The 25,693-nt window shown below is 48.2% G+C and overlaps 1 protein-coding gene across 3 annotated transcripts in view; it reads right to left on the minus strand.

The window, feature by feature from the left end:
• Positions 1-6,987: 6,987 nt before the first annotated feature.
• Positions 6,988-25,693, minus strand: part of wdr93 (WD repeat domain 93) — a 43,195-nt gene continuing 24,489 nt past the window's right edge. For 2 of the 3 annotated variants that reach the window (XM_082969870.1, XM_082969871.1), the window contains exons 11-15: positions 25,173-25,398; positions 24,717-24,777; positions 15,049-15,205; positions 10,248-10,437; positions 6,988-8,403 (exon numbers count right to left, since the gene is read on the minus strand). In XM_082969870.1, coding sequence (XP_082825996.1) covers positions 8,220-8,403; positions 10,248-10,437; positions 15,049-15,205; positions 24,717-24,777; positions 25,173-25,398 — 818 coding nt within the window. In that variant the 3' untranslated portion in view covers positions 6,988-8,219. The remainder of the gene's footprint in view (positions 8,404-10,247; positions 10,438-15,048; positions 15,206-24,716; positions 24,778-25,172; positions 25,399-25,693) is intronic. The other variant, XR_014382881.1, reaches the window with a different exon arrangement.

Consider the following 25,693-nt stretch of genomic DNA (forward strand, 5'->3'; position numbering starts at 1 on the left):
GAGCCCGTAGACACACAGGACTGGAGCCTGTAGACACACAGGACTGGAGCCCGTAGACACACAGGACTGGAGCCCATAGACACACAGGACTGGAGCCCGTAGACACACAGGACTGGAGCCCGTAGACACTGGAGCCCATAGACACACAGGACTGGAGCCTGTAGACACACAGGACTGGAGCCCGTAGACACACAGGACTGGAGCCCATAGACACACAGGACTGGAGCCCGTAGACACACAGGACTGGAGCCCGTAGACACACAGGACTGGAGCCCATAGACACACAGGACTGGAGCCCGTAGACACACAGGACTGGAGCCCGTAGACACACAGGACTGGAGCCCGTAGACACACAGGACTGGAGCCCGTAGACACACAGGACTGGAGCCTGTAGACACACAGGACTGGAGTCCGTAGACACTGGAGCCCGTAGACACACAGGACTGGAGCCCGTAGACACACAGGACTGGAGCCCGTAGACACTGGAGCCCATAGACACACAGGACTGGAGCCCATAGAGACAGAACGAGTACAGTGAGGGGGCTTTGGGTGACCTCTTTGTAGGAACAGTCGCGCTAGCAGGACCAGACGAGGACTGGACTTCTACACACATTGTATTGTATTGTATTGTACATTGTATTCAAACTTGACACTGGAGTAACAGCTCAACATCATTCCAGAGACTGCATTGTTACGGTTACAGGTAAAACCAGTGGTAAACACAAAACAAAGAATAATACTGAAAGCTTACAGTGGTAAAGCAATTGCACATTGGTGCTGGATTTAGATGATCAAGGTTCCTTTAGTCATAGTAATGGGAGAAAAAACAGCCATCGTTGGGTTCAAGCCATGTAACTTACTGGGTCCAGTGAAACAGGTTCAGGATGCAGATGCTGATGTTTTTCAGGAAATAGGAAACCTCAAGGTGCAGCACAAAATGGAGTTAGAGCAGCCAAACAGAGCAGTGATCCATGCACCTAGAAAGGTCCCATTAACACCAAGAGACCAGCTAAAAGCAGAGCTACTGAGGCTAGAGGCCTTAGATATCCTAGACACAGTAGAAGAGCCAACTGAATGGATCCACTCACCAGTAATAGTGGAGAAGAGAGACGCTCGCTCAGACTGTGTATGGTTCCAAAAGAGCTCAACAAGTATGTAATAAGGGAACACTTTCAGCTGCCGACCAGACGGGAGATATACAGGTACATAGCCGTGGTTAAATACTTCTCAAAGCTAGACGCCTCCTCAGGGGTTTGGCAGATCAGTCTAGACAAGGAGAGTACAAGGCTTTGTACTTTCAATACTCCTTTTGGTAGGTACTCATTTAAAAGGCCTCACTTCAGCACCAGAAGTTAGAATGGGTAACTGGTTCTGAGCTGGTTTTGAAGTTAGAATGGGTAACTGGTTCTGAGCTGGTTCTGAAGTTAGAATGGGTAACTGGTTCTGAGCTGGTTTTGAAGTTAGAATGGGTAACTGGTTCTGAGCTGGTTCTGAAGTTAGAATGGGTAACTGGTTCTGAGCTGGTTTTGAAGTTAGAATGGGTAACTGATTCTGAGCTGGTTCTGAAGTTAGAATGGGTAACTGGTTCTGAGCTGGTTTTGAAGTTAGAATGGGTAACTGATTCTGAGCTGGTTCTGAAGTTAGAATGGGTAACTGGTTCTGAGCTGGTTCTGAAGTTAGAATGGGTAACTGGTTCTGAGCTGGTTTTGAAGTTAGAATGGGTAACTGGTTCTGAGCTGGTTCTGAAGTTAGAATGGGTAACTGGTTCTGAGCTGGTTTTGAAGTTAGAATGGGTAACTGGTTCTGAGCTGGTTCTGAAGTTAGAATGGGTAACTGGTTCTGAGCTGGTTTTGAAGTTAGAATGGGTAACTGGTTCTGAGCTGGTTTTGAAGTTAGAATGGGTAACTGGTTCTGAGCTGGTTCTGAAGTTAGAATGGGTAACTGGTTCTGAGCTGGTTTTGAAGTTAGAATGGGTAACTGGTTCTGAGCTGGTTTTGAAGTTAGAATGGGTAACTGGTTCTGAGCTGGTTTTGAAGTTAGAATGGGTAACTGGTTCTGAGCTGGTTTTGAAGTTAGAATGGGTAACTGGTTCTGAGCTGGTTCTGAAGTTAGAATGGGTAACTGGTTCTGAGCTGGTTCTGAAGTTAGAATGGGTAACTGATTCTGAGCTGGTTCTGAAGTTAGAATGGGTAACTGGTTCTGAGCTGGTTCTGAAGTTAGAATGGGTAACTGGTTCTGAGCTGGTTTTGAAGTTAGAATGGGTAACTGGTTCTGAGCTGGTTCTGAAGTTAGAATGGGTAACTGGTTCTGAGCTGGTTTTGAAGTTAGAATGGGTAACTGGTTCTGAGCTGGTTTTGAAGTTAGAATGGGTAACTGGTTCTGAGCTGGTTTTGAAGTTAGAATGGGTAACTGGTTCTGAGCTGGTTTTGAAGTTAGAATGGGTAACTGGTTCTGAGCTGGTTCTGAAGTTAGAATGGGTAACTGGTTCTGAGCTGGTTCTGAAGTTAGAATGGGTAACTGATTCTGAGCTGGTTTTGAAGTTAGAATGGGTAACTGGTTCTGAGCTGGTTCTGAAGTTAGAATGGGTAACTGGTTCTGAGCTGGTTCTGAAGTTAGAATGGGTAACTGGTTCTGAGCTGGTTCTGAAGTTAGAATGGGTAACTGGTTCTGAGCTGGTTTTGAAGTTAGAATGGGTAACTGGTTCTGAACTGGTTCTGAAGTTAGAATGGGTAACTGGTTCTGAGCTGGTTTTGAAGTTAGAATGGGTAACTGGTTCTGAGCTGGTTTTGAAGTTAGAATGGGTAACTGGTTCTGAGCTGGTTCTGAAGTTAGAATGGGTAACTGGTTCTGAGCTGGTTCTGAAGTTAGAATGGGTAACTGATTCTGAGCTGGTTTTGAAGTTAGAATGGGTAACTGGTTCTGAGCTGGTTCTGAAGTTAGAACGGGTAACTGGTTCTGAGCTGGTTTTGAAGTTAGAACGGGTAACTGGTTCTGAGCTGGTTCTGAAGTTAGAATGGGTAACTGGTTCTGAGCTGGTTCTGAAGTTAGAATGGGTAACTGGTTCTGAGCTGGTTTTGAAGTTAGAATGGGTAACTGGTTCTGAGCTGGTTCTGAAGTTAGAATGGGTAACTGGTTCTGAGCTGGTTCTGAAGTTAGAATGGGTAACTGGTTCTGAGCTGGTTCTGAAGTTAGAATGGGTAACTGGTTCTGAACTGGTTTTGAAGTTAGAATGGGTAACTGGTTCTGAGCTGGTTTTGAAGTTAGAATGGGTAACTGGTTCTGAGCTGGTTTTGAAGTTAGAATGGGTAACTGGTTCTGAGCTGGTTCTGAAGTTAGAATGGGTAACTGGTTCTGAGCTGGTTCTGAAGTTAGAATGGGTAACTGATTCTGAGCTGGTTTTGAAGTTAGAATGGGTAACTGGTTCTGAGTGAAGTTAGAATGGGTAACTGGTTCTGAGCTGGTTTTGAAGTTAGAATGGGTAACTGGTTCTGAGCTGGTTCTGAAGTTAGAATGGGTAACTGGTTCTGAGCTGGTTCTGAAGTTAGAATGGGTAACTGATTCTGAGCTGGTTTTGAAGTTAGAATGGGTAACTGGTTCTGAGCTGGTTCTGAAGTTAGAATGGGTAACTGGTTCTGAGCTGGCTGGTTCTGAAGTTAGAATGGGTAACTGGTTCTGAGCTGGTTTTGAGTCGTGGTTAATGGCCAACCCAGGATTGGCGGACAGCTGTGACCATTTTCTGGACTGTTAATGACGTGAATGTGTAGCATATAAACCTTGTGGTTGTTTTGAACAAGGCATCTATATACGGGCAATTCTAGTTTCCTCTGGATCTCTATTGTATCTTCTTGTCTAGGGAGTTTTTCCTAGCCACCCCTCAGCCTGGTTCCTCTCTACCCGGCACAGCTAGAAGAGGACTGGCCACCCCTCATAGCCTGGTTCCTCTCTAGGTTTCTTCCTAGGTTTTGGCCTTTCTAGGGAGTTTTTCCTAGGGAGTTTTTCCTAGCCACCGTGCTTCTACACCTGCATTGCTTGCTGTTTGGGGGGTTTTAGGCTGGGTTTCTGTACAGCACTTTGAGATATCAGCTGATGTAAGAAGGGCTTTATAAATACATTTGATTTGAATTTGATTTGTCTATGAAATAATTAAGAAAACAACTGTTCTTTAAAACACAAGTCCTTTTTTATCCGAGGTAAACGGAGCCGTCCAGGTAAACGGAGCCGTCCAGGTAAACGGAGCCGTCCAGGTATAATGCTTTGAGCTGGAATCTCCCGCTCTCCAGCTGCTGTGCGCGGGCTGCGCGTCCCCTAAGTGGTCACGTGACCTCCGAATCTCCCGCTCTCCAGCTGCTGTGCGCGGGCTGCGCGTCCCCTAAGTGGTCACGTGACCTCCGATACAATATGCCACATCATCCCGTTATCAGGATAGGCCTTTTCCCTTATAACATAAAACAATAACAATTCTCTAGAAATCCTAGTTACAATTATTTGAATAGTGAACACTGCATTTCAGAAACACATTTCTACTTCCTCAATCAGCCTCTGACGTGCTTTTACTTCTCTACCTGACCGTCTCATTACAACAGCCTGCCCTGGTGGGTCTGGGCTTCTCTACCTGACCGTCTCATTACAACAGCCTGCCCTGGTGGGTCTGGGCTTCTCTACCTGACCGTCTCATTACAACAGCCTGCCCTGGTGGGTCTGGGCTTCTCTACCTGACCGTCTCATTACAACAGCCTGCCCGTGGCTGGGCCCTCCTGCCGCCCCGCCGCCCGGGGTCTGGGCTCTCTACCTGACCGTCTCATTACAACAGCCTGCCCTGGTGGGTCTGGGCTTCTCTACCTGACCGTCTCATTACAACAGCCTGCCCTGGTGGGTCTGGGCTTCTCTACCTGACCGTCTCATTACAACAGCCTGCCCTGGTGGGTCTGGGCTTCTCTACCTGACCGTCTCATTACAACAGCCTGCCCTGGTGGGTCTGGGCTTCTCTACCTGACCGTCTCATTACAACAGCCTGCCCTGGTGGGTCTGGGCTTCTCTACCTGACCGTCTCATTACAACAGCCTGCCCTGGTGGGTCTGGGCTTCTCTACCTGACCGTCTCATTACAACAGCCTGCCCTGGTGGGTCTGGGCTTCTCTACCTGACCGCTCTCATTACAACAGCCTGCCCTGGTGGGTCTGGGCTTCTCTACCTGACCGTCTCATTACAACAGCCTGCCCTGGTGGGTCTGGGCTTCTCTACCTGACCGTCTCATTTCAACAGCCTGCCCTGGTGGGTCTGGGCTTCTCTACCTGACCGTCTCATTACAACAGCCTGCCCTGGTGGGTCTGGGCTTCTCTACCTGACCGTCTCATTACAACAGCCTGCCCTGGTGGGTCTGGGCTTCTCTACCTGACCGTCTCATTACAACAGCCTGCCCTGATGGGTCTGGGCTTCTCTACCTGACCGTCTCATTTCAACAGCCTGCCCTGGTGGGTCTGGGCTTCTCTACCTGACCGTCTCATTACAACAGCCTGCCCTGGTGGGTCTGGGCTTCTCTACCTGACCGTCTCATTACAACAGCCTGCCCTGGTGGGTCTGGGCTTCTCTACCTGACCGTCTCATTACAACAGCCTGCCCTGGTGGGTCTGGGCTTCTCTACCTGACCGTCATCTCATTACAACAGCCTGCCCTGGTGGGTCTGGGCTTCTCTACCTGACCGTCTCATTTACAACAGCCTGCCCTGGTGGGTCTGGGCTTCTCTACCTGACCGTCTCATTTCAACAGCCTGCCCTGGTGGGTCTGGGCTTCTCTACCTGACCGTCTCATTTACAACAGCCTGCCCTGGTGGGTCTGGGCTTCTCTACCTGACCGTCTCATTTACAACAGCCTGCCCTGGTGGGTCTGATACAGGAGAGTCTGAGCTTGACGTTGTCTGTCCTGTAATGTCACTGTCTTGACTGTCCGTTTGCTCACACTCAGATACATCCCATTTCTCCTGTATTTAACTCCCTCAGGTGTCATTACATCATGTGACCTGGTTGCCACCATCTGGACTGAGTGCACTGAGCACCTTGGACCCTAAGAATCACCTTGTCATCCTTTCTAGGAGTTCTGGCAACCTAGTTTTGAGTTTCAGCTCTGCAGGACACAGACCATGTTTTAGTGGAGTAGCCCTGTAGTTTTAACAAAGCTAGACATGGATCTGTCTTTGAGTCGAGAGCTTTCTTAACCAGTAGTTTCACTGTTTTGACGCTGTTCTCGACTAACCCGTCAGACTGTGGGTACAGTGGGCTGGATGTGACATGCTTGAAACCGTACAGTTTAGCAAAAATCACTGAAAGCTGAACAGTGAGGCGTTGTGCGTACGGACTACCTCTGCGACCTCATGGCGAGCGAAGAATGACAATGTGAGTTATCACCTGACTAGCAGTAGTGTCCTTCAGTAAAGCTCTCTGGGTAATGAGAGTATAGTTATAGTCCATTAGTAGAACATAGGTCTTCCTCTCAAGAGCAAAGGGATCTCTTCCTATTTTACCCCATGGTCTCAACACCTCTTTCTTTCCTCAAGTCACATTCTCCTTGCTCTATTTTGACCGTTGTTAGGACAGAACGATCGGATCAACCTTTAAAGAGATGAGTGGGGCTAAAGTTTAAGAGTGTGTGAACGACGCTGAATGGGTGGAGACGAAGAAGGGCTCTCCAGTAGTACTACCAAAACATTCAAAGGCCATTTTCTCAAAAGTGAAGTTACAAGTTGATCAACTTTCAAAGCAGAATTACTTTCCCATTGTTTTCCTCAAATGTAGTGTATGATATACCATTTTCTAGCTCTGAGTCTCTACTTCTATCCAATGTAAGAAAAAAAAAAAAAAAAACACCACTTCAAATTTTGCTACATAAGACCGATTCAAGGCGGTCGGTCCCATTTAGGACACAATACAATGTACTATTTTACAGAAACATTGTCATAAGCGTCGTAAGGATTGGACCAAGGCGCAAGCGGGTATAGTGCTAATCTTCTTAATTTATTTAAAGATCTTTAACAAAATAAACAAACCGACAAAACAGTTCCATAAGTCTCCCGGGTCACACAGGAAACAACCACCCACCAAAAACACAAGTGAAACAAACACAACTAAACATGGCCTCCAATTAGAGGCAACGACAACCAGCTGCCTCTAATTGGAGGTCATTGCCAAAAACTCAACATAGAAATAGAAAACTAGATATAAACGTAGAAATAGAAAACATAGAACCTAAACCAAAAAACACCGAAACACACAAAACAAACACGCCCCTGCCACGCCCTGACCAAACTACAATGACAAATAACCCCTTTTACTGGTCAGGACGTGACAAACATGGTTGTCAGAGAAAAATGACGTTCCATAGCGAAGTGAATGTGAGAAGAGTAGAAGGATAAAGTGAAAAATCCGTTTTTTTCTCCCTTGGACACAGAGCAGATTGTGGCATTACCTTTCGATAAGGGGCGAAGACAGGGTTAGGTTTGGTCATAAATAAATAGTCGTATTGGAGACTTCAGAGGCATGATACCTCAGAAGGATGTAGACCTTGGGCTAAGACAGAACACCTGTAACGGCTGTTGAGTAGACCAAGGCGCAGCGTGTTGAGTGCTCATCATGTATTTTATTACAACACTTTAAACAAAACAAGAACAAGAACGACAAGCCAAACAGTTCTGTCAGGAACATCAACTCTAAACAGAACTTAACTACCCACAAAACCCAAAGGAAAACCGGCTGCCTAAGTATGGCTCCCAATCAGAGACAACGATATACAGCTGTCCCTGATTGAGAGCCATACCAGGCCAAAACAAAGAAATACAAAACATAGAAAAAATGACATAGAATGCCCACCCTAGTCACACCCTGGCCTAACCAAAATAGAGAATAAAACCCCTCTCTATGGCCAGGGCGTGAAAACCCCCTGTCGATATAAGGAACGTTTGTTTGGTGCGAGACACTTGGTTGTGACAGTGTATTTACAATTTAGTCTTAATCTCCCATTGTATTCAAAGCCCTATCAAAGCAGGGTCCATTCTTCAGTGGATCTAAGAAAGCAGATGGAAGAAACCATACATTATTGCCTGTAACATATGCTAACATCAAACCTAATACTGTAAAACCTTCCATTACCGCTTTTCCTAAAAGTCAAGATGCCAACCTGGAAGAACGCAGGTTGCGCTGAGGGAGATTTAGTATTCAATCAATATATCCTCTAGGTTTCATGTAAGATGGTACCAGGGTGTTGTTGGTTCTGTAAGATGGTACCAGCTTGTTGTTGGTTCTGTAAGATGGTACCAGCTTGTTGTCGGTTCTGTAAGAGCACCAAGGCGGCATGCTCTTGGAGCTGGTTCCATATCTCAGTCATGACTTTGTTTCTCTCCTCCACAGATTCAATCCTGAAACACAATACAGACAAAACACACACAGCCAGGACAGTTATATACAACAGGCTACTGTAGAAAACCCCCAGGACTATAACACACAATACAACAGACTACTGTAGAAAACCCCCAGGACTATAACACACAATACAACAGACTACTGTAGAAAACCCCCAGGACTATAACACACAATACAACAGACTACTGTAGAAAACCCCCACTATAACACACAATACAACAGACTACTGTAGAAAACCCCCAGGACTATAACACACAATACAACAGACTACTGTAGAAAACCCCCAGGACTATAACACACAATACAACAGACTACTGTAGAAAACCCCCAGGACTATAACACACAATACAACAGACTACTGTAGAAAACCCCCAGGACTATAACACACAATACATCAGACTACTGTAGAAAACCCCCAATTACACAATATACAGACACACAGCCAGGACAGTTATATACAACAGGACTATAACACACAATACAACAGACTACTGTAGAAAACCCCCACTATAACACACAATACATCAGACTACTGTAGAAAACCCCCAGGACTATAACACACAATACAACAGACTACTGTAGAAAACCCCCACTATAACACACAATACATCAGACTACTGTAGAAAACCCCCAGGACTATAACACAATACATCAGACTACTGTAGAAAACCCCCACTATAACACAATACAACAGACTACTGTAGAAAACCCCCAGGACTATTACACACAATACAACAGACTACTGTAGAAAACCCCCAGGACTATAACACACAATACATCAGACTACTGTAGAAAACCCCCAGGACTATAACACAATACATCAGACTACTGTAGAAAACCCCCACTATAACACACAATACAACAGACTACTGTAGAAAACCCCCAGGACTATAACACACAATACAACAGACTACTGTAGAAAACCCCCAGGACTATAACACACAATACAACAGACTACTGTAGAAAACCCCCAGGACTATAACACATAATACAACAGACTACTGTAGAAAACCCCCAGGACTATAACACACAATACATCAGACTACTGTAGAAAACCCCCAGGACTATAACACACAATACAACAGACTACTGTAGAAAACCCCCAGGACTATAACACACAATACATCAGACTACTGTAGAAAACCCCCAGGACTATAACACAATACAACAGACTACTGTAGAAAACCCCCAGGACTATAACACACAATACAACAGACTACTGTAGAAAACCCCCAGGACTATAACACACAATACATCAGACTACTGTAGAAAACCCCCACTATAACACAATACAACAGACTACTGTAGAAAACCCCCAGGACTATAACACACAATACAACAGACTACTGTAGAAAACCCCCAGGACTATAACACACAATACAACAGACTACTGTAGAAAACCCCCAGGACTATACACACAATACAACAGACTACTGTAGAAAACCCCCAGGACTATAACACACAATACAACAGACTACTGTAGAAAACCCCCAGGACTATAACACACAATACAACAGACTACTGTAGAAAACCCCCAGGACTATAACACACAATACAACAGACTACTGTAGAAAACCCCCAGGACTATAACACACAATACATCAGACTACTGTAGAAAACCCCCAGGACTATAACACAATACATCAGGCTAAGGCCAACACGTTTTCAACCTCTCCTTGGGACCCCCAGCCATTCCAGGTATCTGAACTATTCCAGAGCTAATATAGCTGATCTAACTTGTTAACTAATCATCAAGCTCTTGACTAGGTGAATTACTACTACCAAACTAAACTAAATAAATCGGTTCTTAAACAGAGCTGAGCTCAGCCTGTAAACAAACCTTGGTCGGAAATAGAGGTTGCATGTTTCCTCCAAGTTCGAGGCGCCTGTCCCTGATTGGCCCTGGTGTGATGATGCTCTGCCGTCATCTCCGTGTCCGTACGGCTTGACAACAGCAGCATCTTGGAAACGGAACACAAAGAGTCGACTCCCTCCGTCCTCCCCACTGTCACGACCGGGACGCTGATCACCTGGGGAGAAGCAACGGCTTAATATCACATCATTAAAACGGAATTCAGTTCTTTTATATAACACTTAAAGCCTGAAAAGGAATGGCTTAATATCCCATCATTAAAACGGAATTCAGTTATTTTATATAATGGTTAAAGCCGTTATCCTGTAGGTCAGTAAATGTAAAGTAAGGATATTTTCCATAAACAATATATTAGACCATAATGTTGCTGGTAGGTAGTAATGCACTTGCTCCTGCTGACTCCATATTGTGAAACTCTGTCATATGGTGAGTGTAGCTGGTGCATGGAAGTCAGGCGCAGGAGAGCAGAGATGAGTGGACAAAGCACTTTACTGGTGCATGGAAGTCAAGCGCAGGAGAGCAGAGATGAGTGGACAAAGCACTTTACTGAGGCAATCATTTCCACAGAACGCAACCGCGTCACAAAACAAATGCCCAACGAACAAGTGAGGCAGCACAAAGTACAGCCAGGAGAGGACTGGGCCCGGTTCCTCTTTACCAGGTACAGCCAGGAGAGGACTGACCACCCCTCTGGGCCCGGTTTCTCTTTACCAGGTACAGCCAGGAGAGGACTGGCCACCCCTCTGGGCCCGGTTTCTCTTTACCAGGTACAGCCAGGAGAGGACTGGCCACCCCTCTGGGCCTGGTGCCTCTTTACCAGGTACAGCCAGGAGAGGACTGGCCACCCCTCTGGGCCCGGTTCCTCTTTACCAGGTACAGCCAGGAGAGGACTGGCCACCCCTCTGGGCCCGGTTTCTCTTTACCAGGTACAGCCAGGAGAGGACTGGCCACCCTCTGGGCCCGGTTTCTCTTTACCAGGTACAGCCAGGAGAGGACTGGCCACCCCTCTGGGCCTGGTGCCTCTTTACCAGGTACAGCCAGGAGAGGACTGGCCACCCCTCTGGGCCCGGTTCCTCTTTACCAGGTACAGCCAGGAGAGGACTGGCCACCCCTCTGGGCCTGGTGCCTCTTTACCAGGTACAGCCAGGAGAGGACTGGCCACCCCTCTGGGCCTGGTTCCTCTTTACCAGGTACAGCCAGGAGAGGACTGACTACCCCTCTGGGCCTGGGTCCTCTTTACCAGGTACAGCCAGGAGAGGACTGACTACCCCTCTGGGCCTGGTTCCTCTTTACCAGGTACAGCCAGGAGAGGACTGACCACCCCTCTGGGCCCGGTTTCTCTTTACCAGGTACAGCCAGGAGAGGACTGGCCACCCCTCTGGGCCTGGTGCCTCTTTACCAGGTACAGCCAGGAGAGGACTGGCCACCCCTCTGGGCCTGGGTCCTCTTTACCAGGTACAGCCAGGAGAAGACTGGCCACCCCTCTGGGCCCGGTTCCTCTTTACCAGGTACAGCCAGGAGAGGACTGGCCACCCCTCTGGGCCCGGTTTCTCTTTACCAGGTACAGCCAGGAGAGGACTGGCCACCCCTCTGGGCCTGGTGCCTCTTTACCAGGTACAGCCAGGAGAGGACTGGCCACCCCTCTGGGCCCGGTTCCTCTTTACCAGGTACAGCCAGGAGAGGACTGGCCACCCCTCTGGGCCTGGTGCCTCTTTACCAGGTACAGCCAGGAGAGGACTGGCCACCCCTCTGGGCCTGGGTCCTCTTTACCAGGTACAGCCAGGAGAGGACTGGCCACCCCTCTGGGCCCGGTTCCTCTTTACCAGGTACAGCCAGGAGAGGACTGGCCACCCCTCTGGGCCTGGTGCCTCTTTACCAGGTACAGCCAGGAGAGGACTGGCCACCCCTCTGGGCCTGGGTCCTCTTTACCAGGTACAGCCAGGAGAGGACTGGCCACCCCTCTGGGCCCGGTTTCTCTTTACCAGGTACAGCCAGGAGAGGACTGGCCACCCCTCTGGGCCTGGGTCCTCTTTACCAGGTACAGCCAGGAGAGGACTGACTACCCCTCTGGGCCTGGTTCCTCTTTACCTGGCATTACTATCTACCAGTAACATTACTATCTACCAGCAACATTAATATCTACCTGTAACGCCCTGGCCATAGAGAGGGGTTTTTTGTTCTTTATTTTGGTTAGGCCAGGGTGTTACATTGGGTGGGCGTTCTATGTTCATTTTTCAATGTTTTTGTATTTCTTTGTTTTGGGCCGTGTGTGGCTCCCAATCAGGCACAGCTGTAGTTCGTTGTTGCTGATTGGGAGTCACACATAAGGAGTCTGTTTTTCCTTTGGGTTTTGTGGGGGATTGTTTCTGTTTAGAGTGTTTCCTAACAGGACTGTTTTGCTGTCGTGTTTTGTTCATTTTTGTAGTGTTCTCTTTGATGGAATTAAATTTCAAGATGAACACTAACTCCGCTGCTCCTTGGTCTACTCTCTCTTCCGACAGCCGTTACAGAATCCCCCACCAACAACGGACCAAGCAGCGGAGGAAGGAGAAGCACCAGGAGAGGGGAAATATGGACTCATGGACTTTGGAGGAGATGGAGAGGTGCGTTCAGGATTCCTGGATATGGGAAGAATTGCTCGACGGAGATGGACCGTGGGCTCAGGCTGGGGAGTATCGCCGCCCGCAGTGGGAGATCGAGGCGGCGATAGCTGAGAGACGCTGGTACGAAGCGAGGGAGCGCAACAGGCATGAGAGGCAGCCCCCAACATTTTTTGGGGGGGCACACGGGGAGTGTGGCGGAACAGCGGCAGGCAGCGTGGTACTGGTAAGGCACCGTGTTATGCTGTGAAGCGCACGGTGTCTCCAGTGCGCATGCATAGCCCGGTGCTCTATAGGCCAGCCCCCCGCAAGTGCCATGCAAGTGCAGGCATCGAGCCAGGACGGATTGTGCCAGCTCAGCGCGTCTGGTCTCCAGTGCGCGTTTTCGGTCCAGGTTATCCTGCACCGGCTCTGCGCACTGTGTCTCCAGGGCGCTGGGAGGGTCCAGTTCGCCCAATGCCTGCGCTCCGCCCGTGCCGGGCCAAAGTGAGGCATTCAGGCTGGAGTAAGCATGTCGAGCGTACATTCCAGTGCTCCCCCACAGCCCGGTTTATCCTGTGCCACCTCCCAGGACCAGGCCTCCAGTGGGTCTCCCCATCCTGGTCCGTCCTGTGCCTCCTCCTAGGACCAGGCCTCCAGTGGGTCTCCCCATCCTGGTCCGTCCTGTGCCTCCTCCTAGGACCAGGCCTCCAGTGGGTCTCACCAGTCCGGAGCCGCCAGAGCCGCCCGCCAGTCCGGAGCCGCCGGAGCCGCCAGAGCCGCTCCCCAGCCTGGTGAGTCCTGTGCCTGTGCCCAGGGCCAGGCCTCCTTCATGTCTCCCCAGCCTGGTGAATCCTGGGCCAGAGCTGCCAGAGCCGCCCGCCAGCCCGGAGCCGCCGGAGCCACCAGATCCGCCCACCAGCCTGGTGAGTCCTGTGCCTGCGCCCAGGGCCAGGCCTCCTTCATGTCTCCCCAGCCTGGTGAATCCTGGGCCAGAGCTGCCAGAGCCGCCCGCCAGCCCGGAGCCGCCGGAGCCACCAGATCCGCCCACCAGCCTGGTGAGTCCTGTGCCTGCGCCCAGGGCCAGGCATCCTTCATGTCTCCCCAGCCTGGTGAGTCCTGTGCCAGAGCCGCCAGAGCCGCCCGCCAGCCTGGTGAGTCCTGTGCCTGCGCCCAGGGCCAGGCCTCCTTCATGTCTCCCCAGCCTGGTGAGTCCTGTGCCAGAGCCGCCAGAGCCGCCCGCCAGCCTGGTGAGTCCTGTGCCTGCGCCCAGGGCCAGGCCTCCTTCATGTCTCCCCAGCCTGGTGAATCCTGGGCCAGAGCCGCCAGAGCCGCCCGCCAGCCTGGTGAGTCCTGTGCCTGTGCCCAGGGCCAGGCCTCCTTCATGTCTCCCCAGCCTGGTGAATCCTGGGCCAGAGCTGCCAGAGCCGCCCGCCAGCCCGGAGCCGCCGGAGCCACCAGATCCGCCCACCAGCCTGGTGAGTCCTGTGCCTGCGCCCAGGGCCATCCTTCATGTATCCCCAGCCTGGTGAGTCCTGGGCCAGAGCCCAGGGCCAGGCCTCCTTCATGTCTCCCCAGCCTGGTGAATCCTGGGCCAGAGCCGCCGGAGCCGCCCGCCTGTCTGGAGCCGCCCGCCTGTCTGGAGCCGACAGAACTACCAACAACATTACAAACACCAGCAACATTCCTATCTACCAGCAACATTACTATCTACCAGCAACATTACTATCTACCAGCAACATTACTATCTACCAGCAACATTACTAACTACCAGCAGCATTACTATCTACCAGCAGCATTACTATCTACCAGCAACATTACTATCTACCAGCAACATTACTAACTACCAGCAACATTACTAACTACCAGCAACATTACTAACTACCAGCAACATTACTATCTAGCATAACTGATCCTATTGTTGCAAAGAGTTCTGGGATATTAGAATCCTGTTGTCTTAAACGTTGTCATCCTCAACCTAGCACTAAACTAAATCCAGAAATAATCTGGAATAAAATATGCCTTTCAAGATCCACTATTGCCCATTGTTCCAGTACCTCTTATGAACAGAGGCTTCAGAACCATTCAACACAATTGTCGGTTTAGTATAATTGGTCCATGCCATATAAATCTAAGCAGAGTATGAAATTAAATGTTTATCTTTTTTGTCTTGCAAGACGTTCCAGTACCTGTTATGAGCAGAGACTGCTGCGTGGGGTCCAGTAGAAACACAGGATTCCAGGGACTGGCCAGGAGATGAGTGTCTGGGAGGGAGAAGCAGCACACTACTCTCCTATCTACCATGTCTTGGAGGAAGATCTTCCCATTCCTCTGCATGATCAGAGCCTGTTAACCAGGGACCATCAGGAAACATGATCAGAGCCTGTTTACCAGGGAAACATGATCAGAGCCTGTTTACCAGGGAAACATGATCAGAGCCTGTTTACCAGGGACCATCAGGGAACATGATCAGAGCCTGTTTACCAGGGACCATCAGGAAACATGATCAGAGCCTGTTTACCAGGGAAACATGATCAGAGCCTGTTTACCAGGGAAACATGATCAGAGCCTGTTTATCAGGGACCATCAGGGAACATGATCAGAGCCTGTTTACCAGGGAAACATGATCAGAGCCTGTTTACCAGGGAAACATGATCAGAGCCTGTTTACCAGGGAAACATGATCAGAGCCTGTTAACCAGGGAAACATGATCAGAGCCTGTTTACCAGGGACCATCAGGAAACATGATCAGAGCCTGTTTACCAGGGAAACATGATCAGAGCCTGTTTACCAGGGACCATCAGGAAACATGATCAGAGCCTGTTTACCAGGGACCATCAGGAAACATGATCAGAGCCTGTTTACCAGGGAAACATGATCAGAGCCTGTTTACCAGGGACCATCAGGAAACATGATCAGAGCCTGTTAACCAGGGACCATCAGGAAACATGATCAGAGCCTGTTAACCAGGGAAACATGATCAGAGCCTGTTTACCAGGGACCATCAGGAAACATGATCAGAGCCTGTTTACCAGGGACCATCAGGAAACATGATCAGAGCCTGTTTACCAGGGAAACATGATCAGAGCCTGTTTACCAGGGAAACATGATCAGAGCCTGTTTACCAGGGACCATCAGGAAACATGATCAGAGCCTGTTTACCAGGGAAACATGATCAGAGCCTGTTTACCAGGGACCATCAGGAAACATGATCAGAGCCTGTTTACCAGGGAAACATGATCAGAGCCTGTTTACCAGGGACCATCAGGAAACATGATCAGAGCCTGTTTACCAGGGACCATCAGGAAACATGATCAGAGCCTGTTTACCAGGGAAACATGATCAGAGCCTGTTTACCAGGGACCATCAGGAAACATGATCAGAGCCTGTTTACCAGGGACCATCAGGAAACATGATCAGAGCCTGTTTACCAGGGACCATCAGGAAACATGATCAGAGCCTGTTTACCAGGGACCATCAGGAAACATGATCAGAGCCTGTTTACCAGGGAAACATGATCAGAGCCTGTTTACCAGGGAAACATGATCAGAGCCTGTTTACCAGGGACCGTCAGGAAACATGATCAGAGCCTGTTTACCAGGGAAACATGATCAGAGCCTGTTTACCAGGGACCATCAGGAAACATGATCAGAGCCTGTTTACCAGGGACCATCAGGAAACATGATCAGAGCCTGTTAACCAGGGAAACATGATCAGAGCCTGTTTACCAGGGAAACATGATCAGAGCCTGTTTACCAGGGAAACATGATCAGAGCCTGTTTACCAGGGACCATCAGGAAACATGATCAGAGCCTGTTTACCAGGGAAACATGATCAGAGCCTGTTTACCAGGGAAACATGATCAGAGCCTGTTTACCAGGGACCATCAGGAAACATGATCAGAGCCTGTTTACCAGGGAAACATGATCAGAGCCTGTTTACCAGGGACCATCAGGAAACATGATCAGAGCCTGTTTACCAGGGACCATCAGGAAACATGATCAGAGCCTGTTTACCAGGGACCATCAGGAAACATGATCAGAGCCTGTTAACCAGGGAAACATGATCAGAGCCTGTTTACCAGGGAAACATGATCAGAGCCTGTTTACCAGGGACCATCAGGAAACATGATCAGAGCCTGTTAACCAGGGACCATCAGGAAACATGATCAGAGCCTGTTTACCAGGGACCATCAGGAAACATGATCAGAGCCTGTTTACCAGGGAAACATGATCAGAGCCTGTTTACCAGGGAAACATGATCAGAGCCTGTTTACCAGGGACCATCAGGAAACATGATCAGAGCCTGTTTACCAGGGAAACATGATCAGAGCCTGTTTACCAGGGAAACATGATCAGAGCCTGTTTATCAGGGACCATCAGGGAACATGATCAGAGCCTGTTTACCAGGGAAACATGATCAGAGCCTGTTTACCAGGGAAACATGATCAGAGCCTGTTTACCAGGGAAACATGATCAGAGCCTGTTAACCAGGGACCATCAGGAAACATGATCAGAGCCTGTTTACCAGGGAAACATGATCAGAGCCTGTTTACCAGGGACCATCAGGAAACATGATCAGAGCCTGTTTACCAGGGAAACATGATCAGAGCCTGTTTACCAGGGAAACATGATCAGAGCCTGTTTACCAGGGACCATCAGGAAACATGATCAGAGCCTGTTTACCAGGGAAACATGATCAGAGCCTGTTTACCAGGGACCATCAGGAAACATGATCAGAGCCTGTTAACCAGGGACCATCAGGAAACATGATCAGAGCCTGTTTACCAGGGACCATCAGGAAACATGATCAGAGCCTGTTTACCAGGGACCATCAGGAAACATGATCAGAGCCTGTTTACCAGGGACCATCAGGAAACATGATCAGAGCCTGTTAACCAGGGACCATCAGGAAACATGATCAGAGCCTGTTTACCAGGGAAACATGATCAGAGCCTGTTTACCAGGGACCATCAGGAAACATGATCAGAGCCTGTTAACCAGGGACCATCAGGAAACATGATCAGAGCCTGTTTACCAGGGACCATCAGGAAACATGATCAGAGCCTGTTTACCAGGGAAACATGATCAGAGCCTGTTTACCAGGGAAACATGATCAGAGCCTGTTTACCAGGGAAACATGATCAGAGCCTGTTTACCAGGGAAACATGATCAGAGCCTGTTTATCAGGGACCATCAGGGAACATGATCAGAGCCTGTTTACCAGGGAAACATGATCAGAGCCTGTTTACCAGGGAAACATGATCAGAGCCTGTTTACCAGGGAAACATGATCAGAGCCTGTTAACCAGGGACCATCAGGAAACATGATCAGAGCCTGTTTACCAGGGAAACATGATCAGAGCCTGTTTACCAGGGACCATCAGGAAACATGATCAGAGCCTGTTTACCAGGGACCATCAGGAAACATGATCAGAGCCTGTTTACCAGGGAAACATGATCAGAGCCTGTTTACCAGGGACCATCAGGAAACATGATCAGAGCCTGTTTACCAGGGACCATCAGGAAACATGATCAGAGCCTGTTTACCAGGGACCATCAGGAAACATGATCAGAGCCTGTTTACCAGGGAAACATGATCAGAGCCTGTTTACCAGGGACCATCAGGAAACATGATCAGAGCCTGTTTACCAGGGACCATCAGGAAACATGATCAGAGCCTGTTTACCAGGGAAACATGATCAGAGCCTGTTTACCAGGGACCATCAGGAAACATGATCAGAGCCTGTTTACCAGGGACCATCAGGAAACATGATCAGAGCCTGTTTACCAGGGAAACATGATCAGAGCCTGTTTACCAGGGAAACATGATCAGAGCCTGTTTACCAGGGAAACATGATCAGAGCCTGTTTACCAGGGACCATCAGGAAACATGATCAGAGCCTGTTTACCAGGGAAACATGATCAGAGCCTGTTTACCAGGGACCATCAGGAAACATGATCAGAGCCTGTTTACCAGGGACCATCAGGAAACATGATCAGAGCCTGTTTACCAGGGAAACATGATCAGAGCCTGTTTACCAGGGACCATCAGGAAACATGATCAGAGCCTGTTTACCAGGGAAACATGATCAGAGCCTGTTTACCAGGGACCATCAGGAAACATGATCAGAGCCTGTTTACCAGGGAAACATGATCAGAGCCTGTTTACCAGGGAAACATGATCAGAGCCTGTTTACCAGGGACCATCAGGGAACATGATCAGAGCCTGTTTACCAGGGACCGTCAGGAAACATGATCAGAGCCTGTTTACCAGGGAAACATGATCAGAGCCTGTTTACCAGGGACCATCAGGAAACATGATCAGAGCCTGTTTACCAGGGACCATCAGGAAACATGATCAGAGCCTGTTTACCAGGGACCATCAGGAAACATGATCAGAGCCTGTTTACCAGGGAAACATGATCAGAGCCTGTTTACCAGGGAAACATGATCAGAGCCTGTTTACCAGGGACCATCAGGAAACATGATCAGAGCCTGTTTACCAGGGAAACATGATCAGAGCCTGTTTACCAGGGAAACATGATCAGAGCCTGTTTACCAGGGACCATCAGGAAACATGATCAGAGCCTGTTTACCAGGGAAACATGATCAGAGCCTGTTTACCAGGGACCATCAGGAAACATGATCAGAGCCTGTTTACCAGGGAAACATGATCAGAGCCTGTTTACCAGGGAAACATGATCAGAGCCTGTTTACCAGGGACCATCAGGGAACATGATCAGAGCCTGTTTACCAGGGAAACATGATCAGAGCCTGTTTACCAGGGACCATCAGGAAACATGATCAGAGCCTGTTTACCAGGGAAACATGATCAGAGCCTGTTTACCAGGGACCATCAGGAAACATGATCAGAGCCTGTTTACCAGGGACCATCAGGAAACATGATCAGAGCCTGTTTACCAGGGAAACATGATCAGAGCCTGTTTACCAGGGAAACATGATCAGAGCCTGTTTACCAGGGACCATCAGGAAACATGATCAGAGCCTGTTTACCAGGGAAACATGATCAGAGCCTGTTTACCAGGGACCATCAGGAAACATGATCAGAGCCTGTTTACCAGGGAAACATGATCAGAGCCTGTTTACCAGGGAAACATGATCAGAGCCTGTTTACCAGGGAAACATGATCAGAGCCTGTTTACCAGGGAAACATGATCAGAGCCTGTTTACCAGGGAAACATGATCAGAGCCTGTTTACCAGGGACCATCAGGAAACATGATCAGAGCCTGTTTACCAGGGACCATCAGGAAACATGATCAGAGCCTGTTTACCAGGGAAACATGATCAGAGCCTGTTTACCAGGGAAACATGATCAGAGCCTGTTTACCAGGGAAACATGATCAGAGCCTGTTTACCAGGGACCATCAGGAAACATGATCAGAGCCTGTTTACCAGGGACCATCAGGAAACATGATCAGAGCCTGTTTACCAGGGAAACATGATCAGAGCCTGTTTACCAGGGACCATCAGGAAACATGATCAGAGCCTGTTAACCAGGGACCATCAGGAAACATGATCAGAGCCTGTTAACCAGGGAAACATGATCAGAGCCTGTTTACCAGGGACCATCAGGAAACATGATCAGAGCCTGTTTACCAGGGACCATCAGGAAACATGATCAGAGCCTGTTTACCAGGGAAACATGATCAGAGCCTGTTTACCAGGGAAACATGATCAGAGCCTGTTAACCAGGGACCATCAGGAAACATGATCAGAGCCTGTTAACCAGGGACCATCAGGAAACATGATCAGAGCCTGTTTACCAGGGAAACATGATCAGAGCCTGTTTACCAGGGACCATCAGGAAACATGATCAGAGCCTGTTTACCAGGGAAACATGATCAGAGCCTGTTTACCAGGGACCATCAGGAAACATGATCAGAGCCTGTTTACCAGGGAAACATGATCAGAGCCTGTTTACCAGGGACCATCAGGAAACATGATCAGAGCCTGTTTACCAGGGAAACATGATCAGAGCCTGTTTACCAGGGACCATCAGGAAACATGATCAGAGCCTGTTTACCAGGGAAACATGATCAGAGCCTGTTTACCAGGGACCATCAGGAAACATGATCAGAGCCTGTTTACCAGGGACCATCAGGAAACATGATCAGAGCCTGTTTACCAGGGAAACATGATCAGAGCCTGTTTACCAGGGACCATCAGGAAACATGATCAGAGCCTGTTTACCAGGGACCATCAGGAAACATGATCAGAGCCTGTTTACCAGGGACCATCAGGAAACATGATCAGAGCCTGTTTACCAGGGAAACATGATCAGAGCCTGTTTACCAGGGACCATCAGGAAACATGATCAGAGCCTGTTTACCAGGGAAACATGATCAGAGCCTGTTTACCAGGGAAACATGATCAGAGCCTGTTTACCAGGGACCGTCAGGAAACATGATCAGAGCCTGTTTACCAGGGAAACATGATCAGAGCCTGTTTACCAGGGAAACATGATCAGAGCCTGTTTACCAGGGACCATCAGGAAACATGATCAGAGCCTGTTTACCAGGGACCATCAGGAAACATGATCAGAGCCTGTTTACCAGGGACCATCAGGGAACATGATCAGAGCCTGTTTACCAGGGAAACATGATCAGAGCCTGTTTACCAGGGAAACATGATCAGAGCCTGTTTATCAGGGACCATCGGGAAACATGATCAGAGCCTGTTTACCAGGGACCATCAGGGAGGGTTGTGTTCTAACCATTATGAATAGTAATGATACATTTATTTTAAATACCTTTAGGGAGATTAATATAATCACATTTTACATAAGGAATGTCAGTTTTTAATTAATTTCCTTAATGTTCAAAGCTTACAATGTATTTAAGAGGTGCGCTTCTTTGGAACACATTTTGGTACCCTATAAGCCCAGTTCGGACATTTTACATATTTTATCAAATATGTTGTAAGTAAAGTCATAAAACTTCACGTGAGAGATTCATCTTTTAATTTTCTCCCCACTTTTCTTACAAAAACTAGGGTAGTACAGTACAGAGGAACTCTGGAGCTCTGTCAGAGTGACCATCGGGTTATTGGTCACCTCCCTGACCAAGGCCCTTCTCCCCCGATTGCTCAGTTTGGCCGGGCGGCCAGCTCTAGGAAGAGTCTTGGTGGTTCCAAACTTCTTCCATTTAAGAATGATGGAGGCCACTGTGTTCTTGAGGACCTTCAATACCACATAAATGTTTTGGTACCCTTCCCCAGATCTGTGCCTCGACACAATCCTGTCTCGAAGCTCTACAGACAATTCCTTCTACCTCATGGCTTTGATTTTGCTCTGACGTGCACTGACAACTGTGGGATCTTACATAGACAGGTGTGTGCCTTTCCAAATCATGTCCAGTCAATTGAATTTACCACAGGTGGACTCCAATCAAGTTATAGAAACATCAAGGATGATCAATGGAAACAGGAAGCACCTGAACTCAATTCTGAGTCACATAGCAAAAGGTCCAAATACTTATGAAATAAGGTATTTCTGTTTTACATTTTTTATAAATTAGCAAACATTTCTAAAAACCTGTTTTCGCTTTGTCATTATTGGGTATTGTGTGTAGATTGATGAGGACATAAAATAACACATATGGAGTCATGTAGTAACCAGAAAAGTGTTTTTATATTTTAGATTCTTCAAAGTAGCCACCCTTTGCCTTGATGACAGCTTTGCCCAGACTTGGCATTCAGCTTCATGAGGTAGTCACCTGGAATGCATTTCAATTAACAGGTGTGCCATGTCAAAAGTTAATTTGTGGAATATCTTTCCTTCTTAATGCGTTTGAGAGGGTAGTGCGTATGGCCCAGTACATCACTGGGGCCAAGCTTCCTGCCATCCAGGACCTCTATACCAGGCGGTGTCTGAGGAAGGCCCTAAACATTGTCAAAGACTCCAGCCACCCTAGTCATAGACTGTTCTCTCTGCTACCGCATGGCAAGCGGTACCAGAGCGCCAAGTCTAGGTCCAAGAGGCTTCTAAACAGCTTCTACCCCCAAGCCATAAGACTCCTGAACATGTAATCAAATGGCTACCCAGACTATTTGCATTGCCTCCACCCCCTCTTTCACGCTGCTGCTACTCTCTGTTATCATCTATGCACAGTCACTTTAATAACTTTACCTACAAACCTTTGAATGGTAGTGTACATGTACATATTACCTCAATTACCTCGACTAACCGGTGCCCCCGCACATTGACTCTGTACCGGTACCCCCTGTATATAGCCTCCACATTGACTCTGTACCGGTACCCCCTGTATATAGCCTCCACATTGACTCTGTACCGGTACCCCCTGTATATAGCCTCCACATTGACTCTGTACCGGTACCCCCTGTATATAGCCTCCATATTGACTCTGTACCGGTACCCCCTGTATATAGCCTCCACATTGACTCTGTACCGGTACCCCCTGTATATAGCCTCCACATTGACTCTGTACCGGTACCCCCTGTATATAGCCTCCACATTGACTCTGTACCGGTACCCCCTGTATATAGCCTCCACATTGACTCTGTACCGTAACACCCTGTATATAGCCTCCACATTGACTCTGTACCGGCACCCCCCTGTATATAGCCTCCACATTGACTCTGTACCGGTACCCCCTGTATATAGCCTCCACATTGACTCTGTACCGTAACACCCTGTATATAGCCTCCACATTGACTCTGTACCGTAACACCCTGTATATAGCCTCCACATTGACTCTGTACCGGTACCCCCTGTATATAGCCTCCACATTGACTCTGTACCGTAATACCCTGTATATAGCCTCCACATTGACTCGGTACTGGTACCCCCTGTATATAGCCTCCACATTGACTCTGTACCGGTACCCCCTGTATATAGCCTCCACATTGACTCGGTACTGGTACCCCCTGTATATAGCCTCCACATTGACTCTGTACCGGTACCCCCTGTATATAGCCTCCACATTGACTCGGTACTGGTACCCCCTGTATATAGCCTCCACATTGACTCTGTACCGGTACCCCCTGTATATAGCCTCCATATTGACTCTGTACCGTAATACCCTGTATATAGCCTCCACATTGACTCTGTACCGGTACCCCCTGTATATAGCCTCCACATTGACTCTGTACCGGTACCCCCTGTATATAGCCTCCACATTGACTCTGTACCGGCACCCCCTGTATATAGCCTCCACATTGACTCTGTACCGGTACCCCCTGTATATAGCCTCCACATTGACTCTGTACCGGTACCCCCTGTATATAGCCTCCACATTGACTCTGTACCGGTACCCCCTGTATATAGCCTCCACATTGACTCTGTACCGGTACCCCCTGTATATAGCCTCCACATTGACTCTGTACCGGTACCCCCTGTATATAGCCTCCACATTGACTCTGTACCGGTACCCCCTGTATATAGCCTCCACATTGACTCTGTACCGTAATACCCTGTATATAGCCTCCACATTGACTCTGTACCGTAATACCCTGTATATAACCTCCACATTGACTCTGTACCGTAATACCCTGTATATAGCCTCGCTATTGTTATTTTACTGCTGCTCTTTAATAATTTGTTACTTTTATTTCATACTTTTTTGGGGTATTTTTCTTAAAACTGCAATGTTGGTTAAGGGCTTGTAAGTAAACATCTCACTGTAAGGTCTACACCTGTTGAATTCTCCTAAGACAGGAGTCGTACGATAAGATAACTAAGATAGGAGTAGTGATTGTCTGTCATGGATAGACGATAGTGAAACAGAGAAACACTCTAGTCCAGCATCACTACATTTGATGAGACTGAGAGATGGACCTGGTGGCCTGAGAGAGTCAACATAATAAAGCTGGTTTACCAGGCGCCGGAGGAACGGAACAGTAGCAGTCACCACGGGGAAACAGCCAGGATCTGATGGTCTGAAAGATAGAAGACAGGAAGTTATAGAGGGAGGGGAAACAGCCAGGATCTGATGGTCTGAAAGATAGAAGACAGGAAGTTATAGAGGGAGGGGAAACAGTCAGGATCTGATGGTGTGACAGATAGAAGACAGGAAGTTATAGAGGGAGGGGAAACAGCCAGGATCTGATGGTCTGAAAGATAGAAGACAGGAAGTTATAGAGGGAGGGGAAACAGCCTGGATCTGATGGTCTGAAAGATAGAAGACAGGAAGTTATAGAGGGAGGGGAAACAGCCAGGATCTGATGGTCTGAAAGATAGAAGACAGGAAGTTATGAAGCTCTATAGCATGTTTCTATCAATGCTTGGTATGGGTTACTCAAGTTAACCTTGTGTAGAATAGAATACTGTAAACCTTTCTGATAGTTGTGTGACATCATGAGAGTCCAGTCCTCTTCCTGCGTAGACTAGATGACATGCTCCACTCTTACAGGTGACCAGTAGATGGACCTGTGTGCTGGTGTGGTTCGGACCCTGGCTGTGTAGGGCATCCTCAGTAGCCGTACTAGGCCAGTAATCCACAAATATTATGCTGCTGAACACACTGTCTGCTTCCACTGAGACAACAGACAGAGGAAGACCTACACAATGGAGGAGAGAGATAAGAGATTTACTGCACACAGTCATATTCACTTAATCCAATTAGGAAATTAAATACATACAGCACAGCTCTTCTAGGTCCTTACACTGATAAGAAATTGGCTCCAGGGTCTGTACATATGAAATGGCAACTTAACAATTGAGGTTAAACAAAACAAAGAAATAAGAAAACATTTACTTTGAAATATTATGGTTGTGTGCTTTTTACCAAGGGCGTCATTTATAAACGTTGCGTATGCATCAAAATATTCCCCAAAACATGCACTGGTTCAGGCA

The sequence above is a fragment of the Salmo salar genome, chromosome 26 (genome assembly GCF_965601325.2).
Source record: "Salmo salar chromosome 26, fSalSal1, whole genome shotgun sequence".
Taxonomy (NCBI): Eukaryota; Metazoa; Chordata; class Actinopteri; order Salmoniformes; family Salmonidae; genus Salmo; species Salmo salar.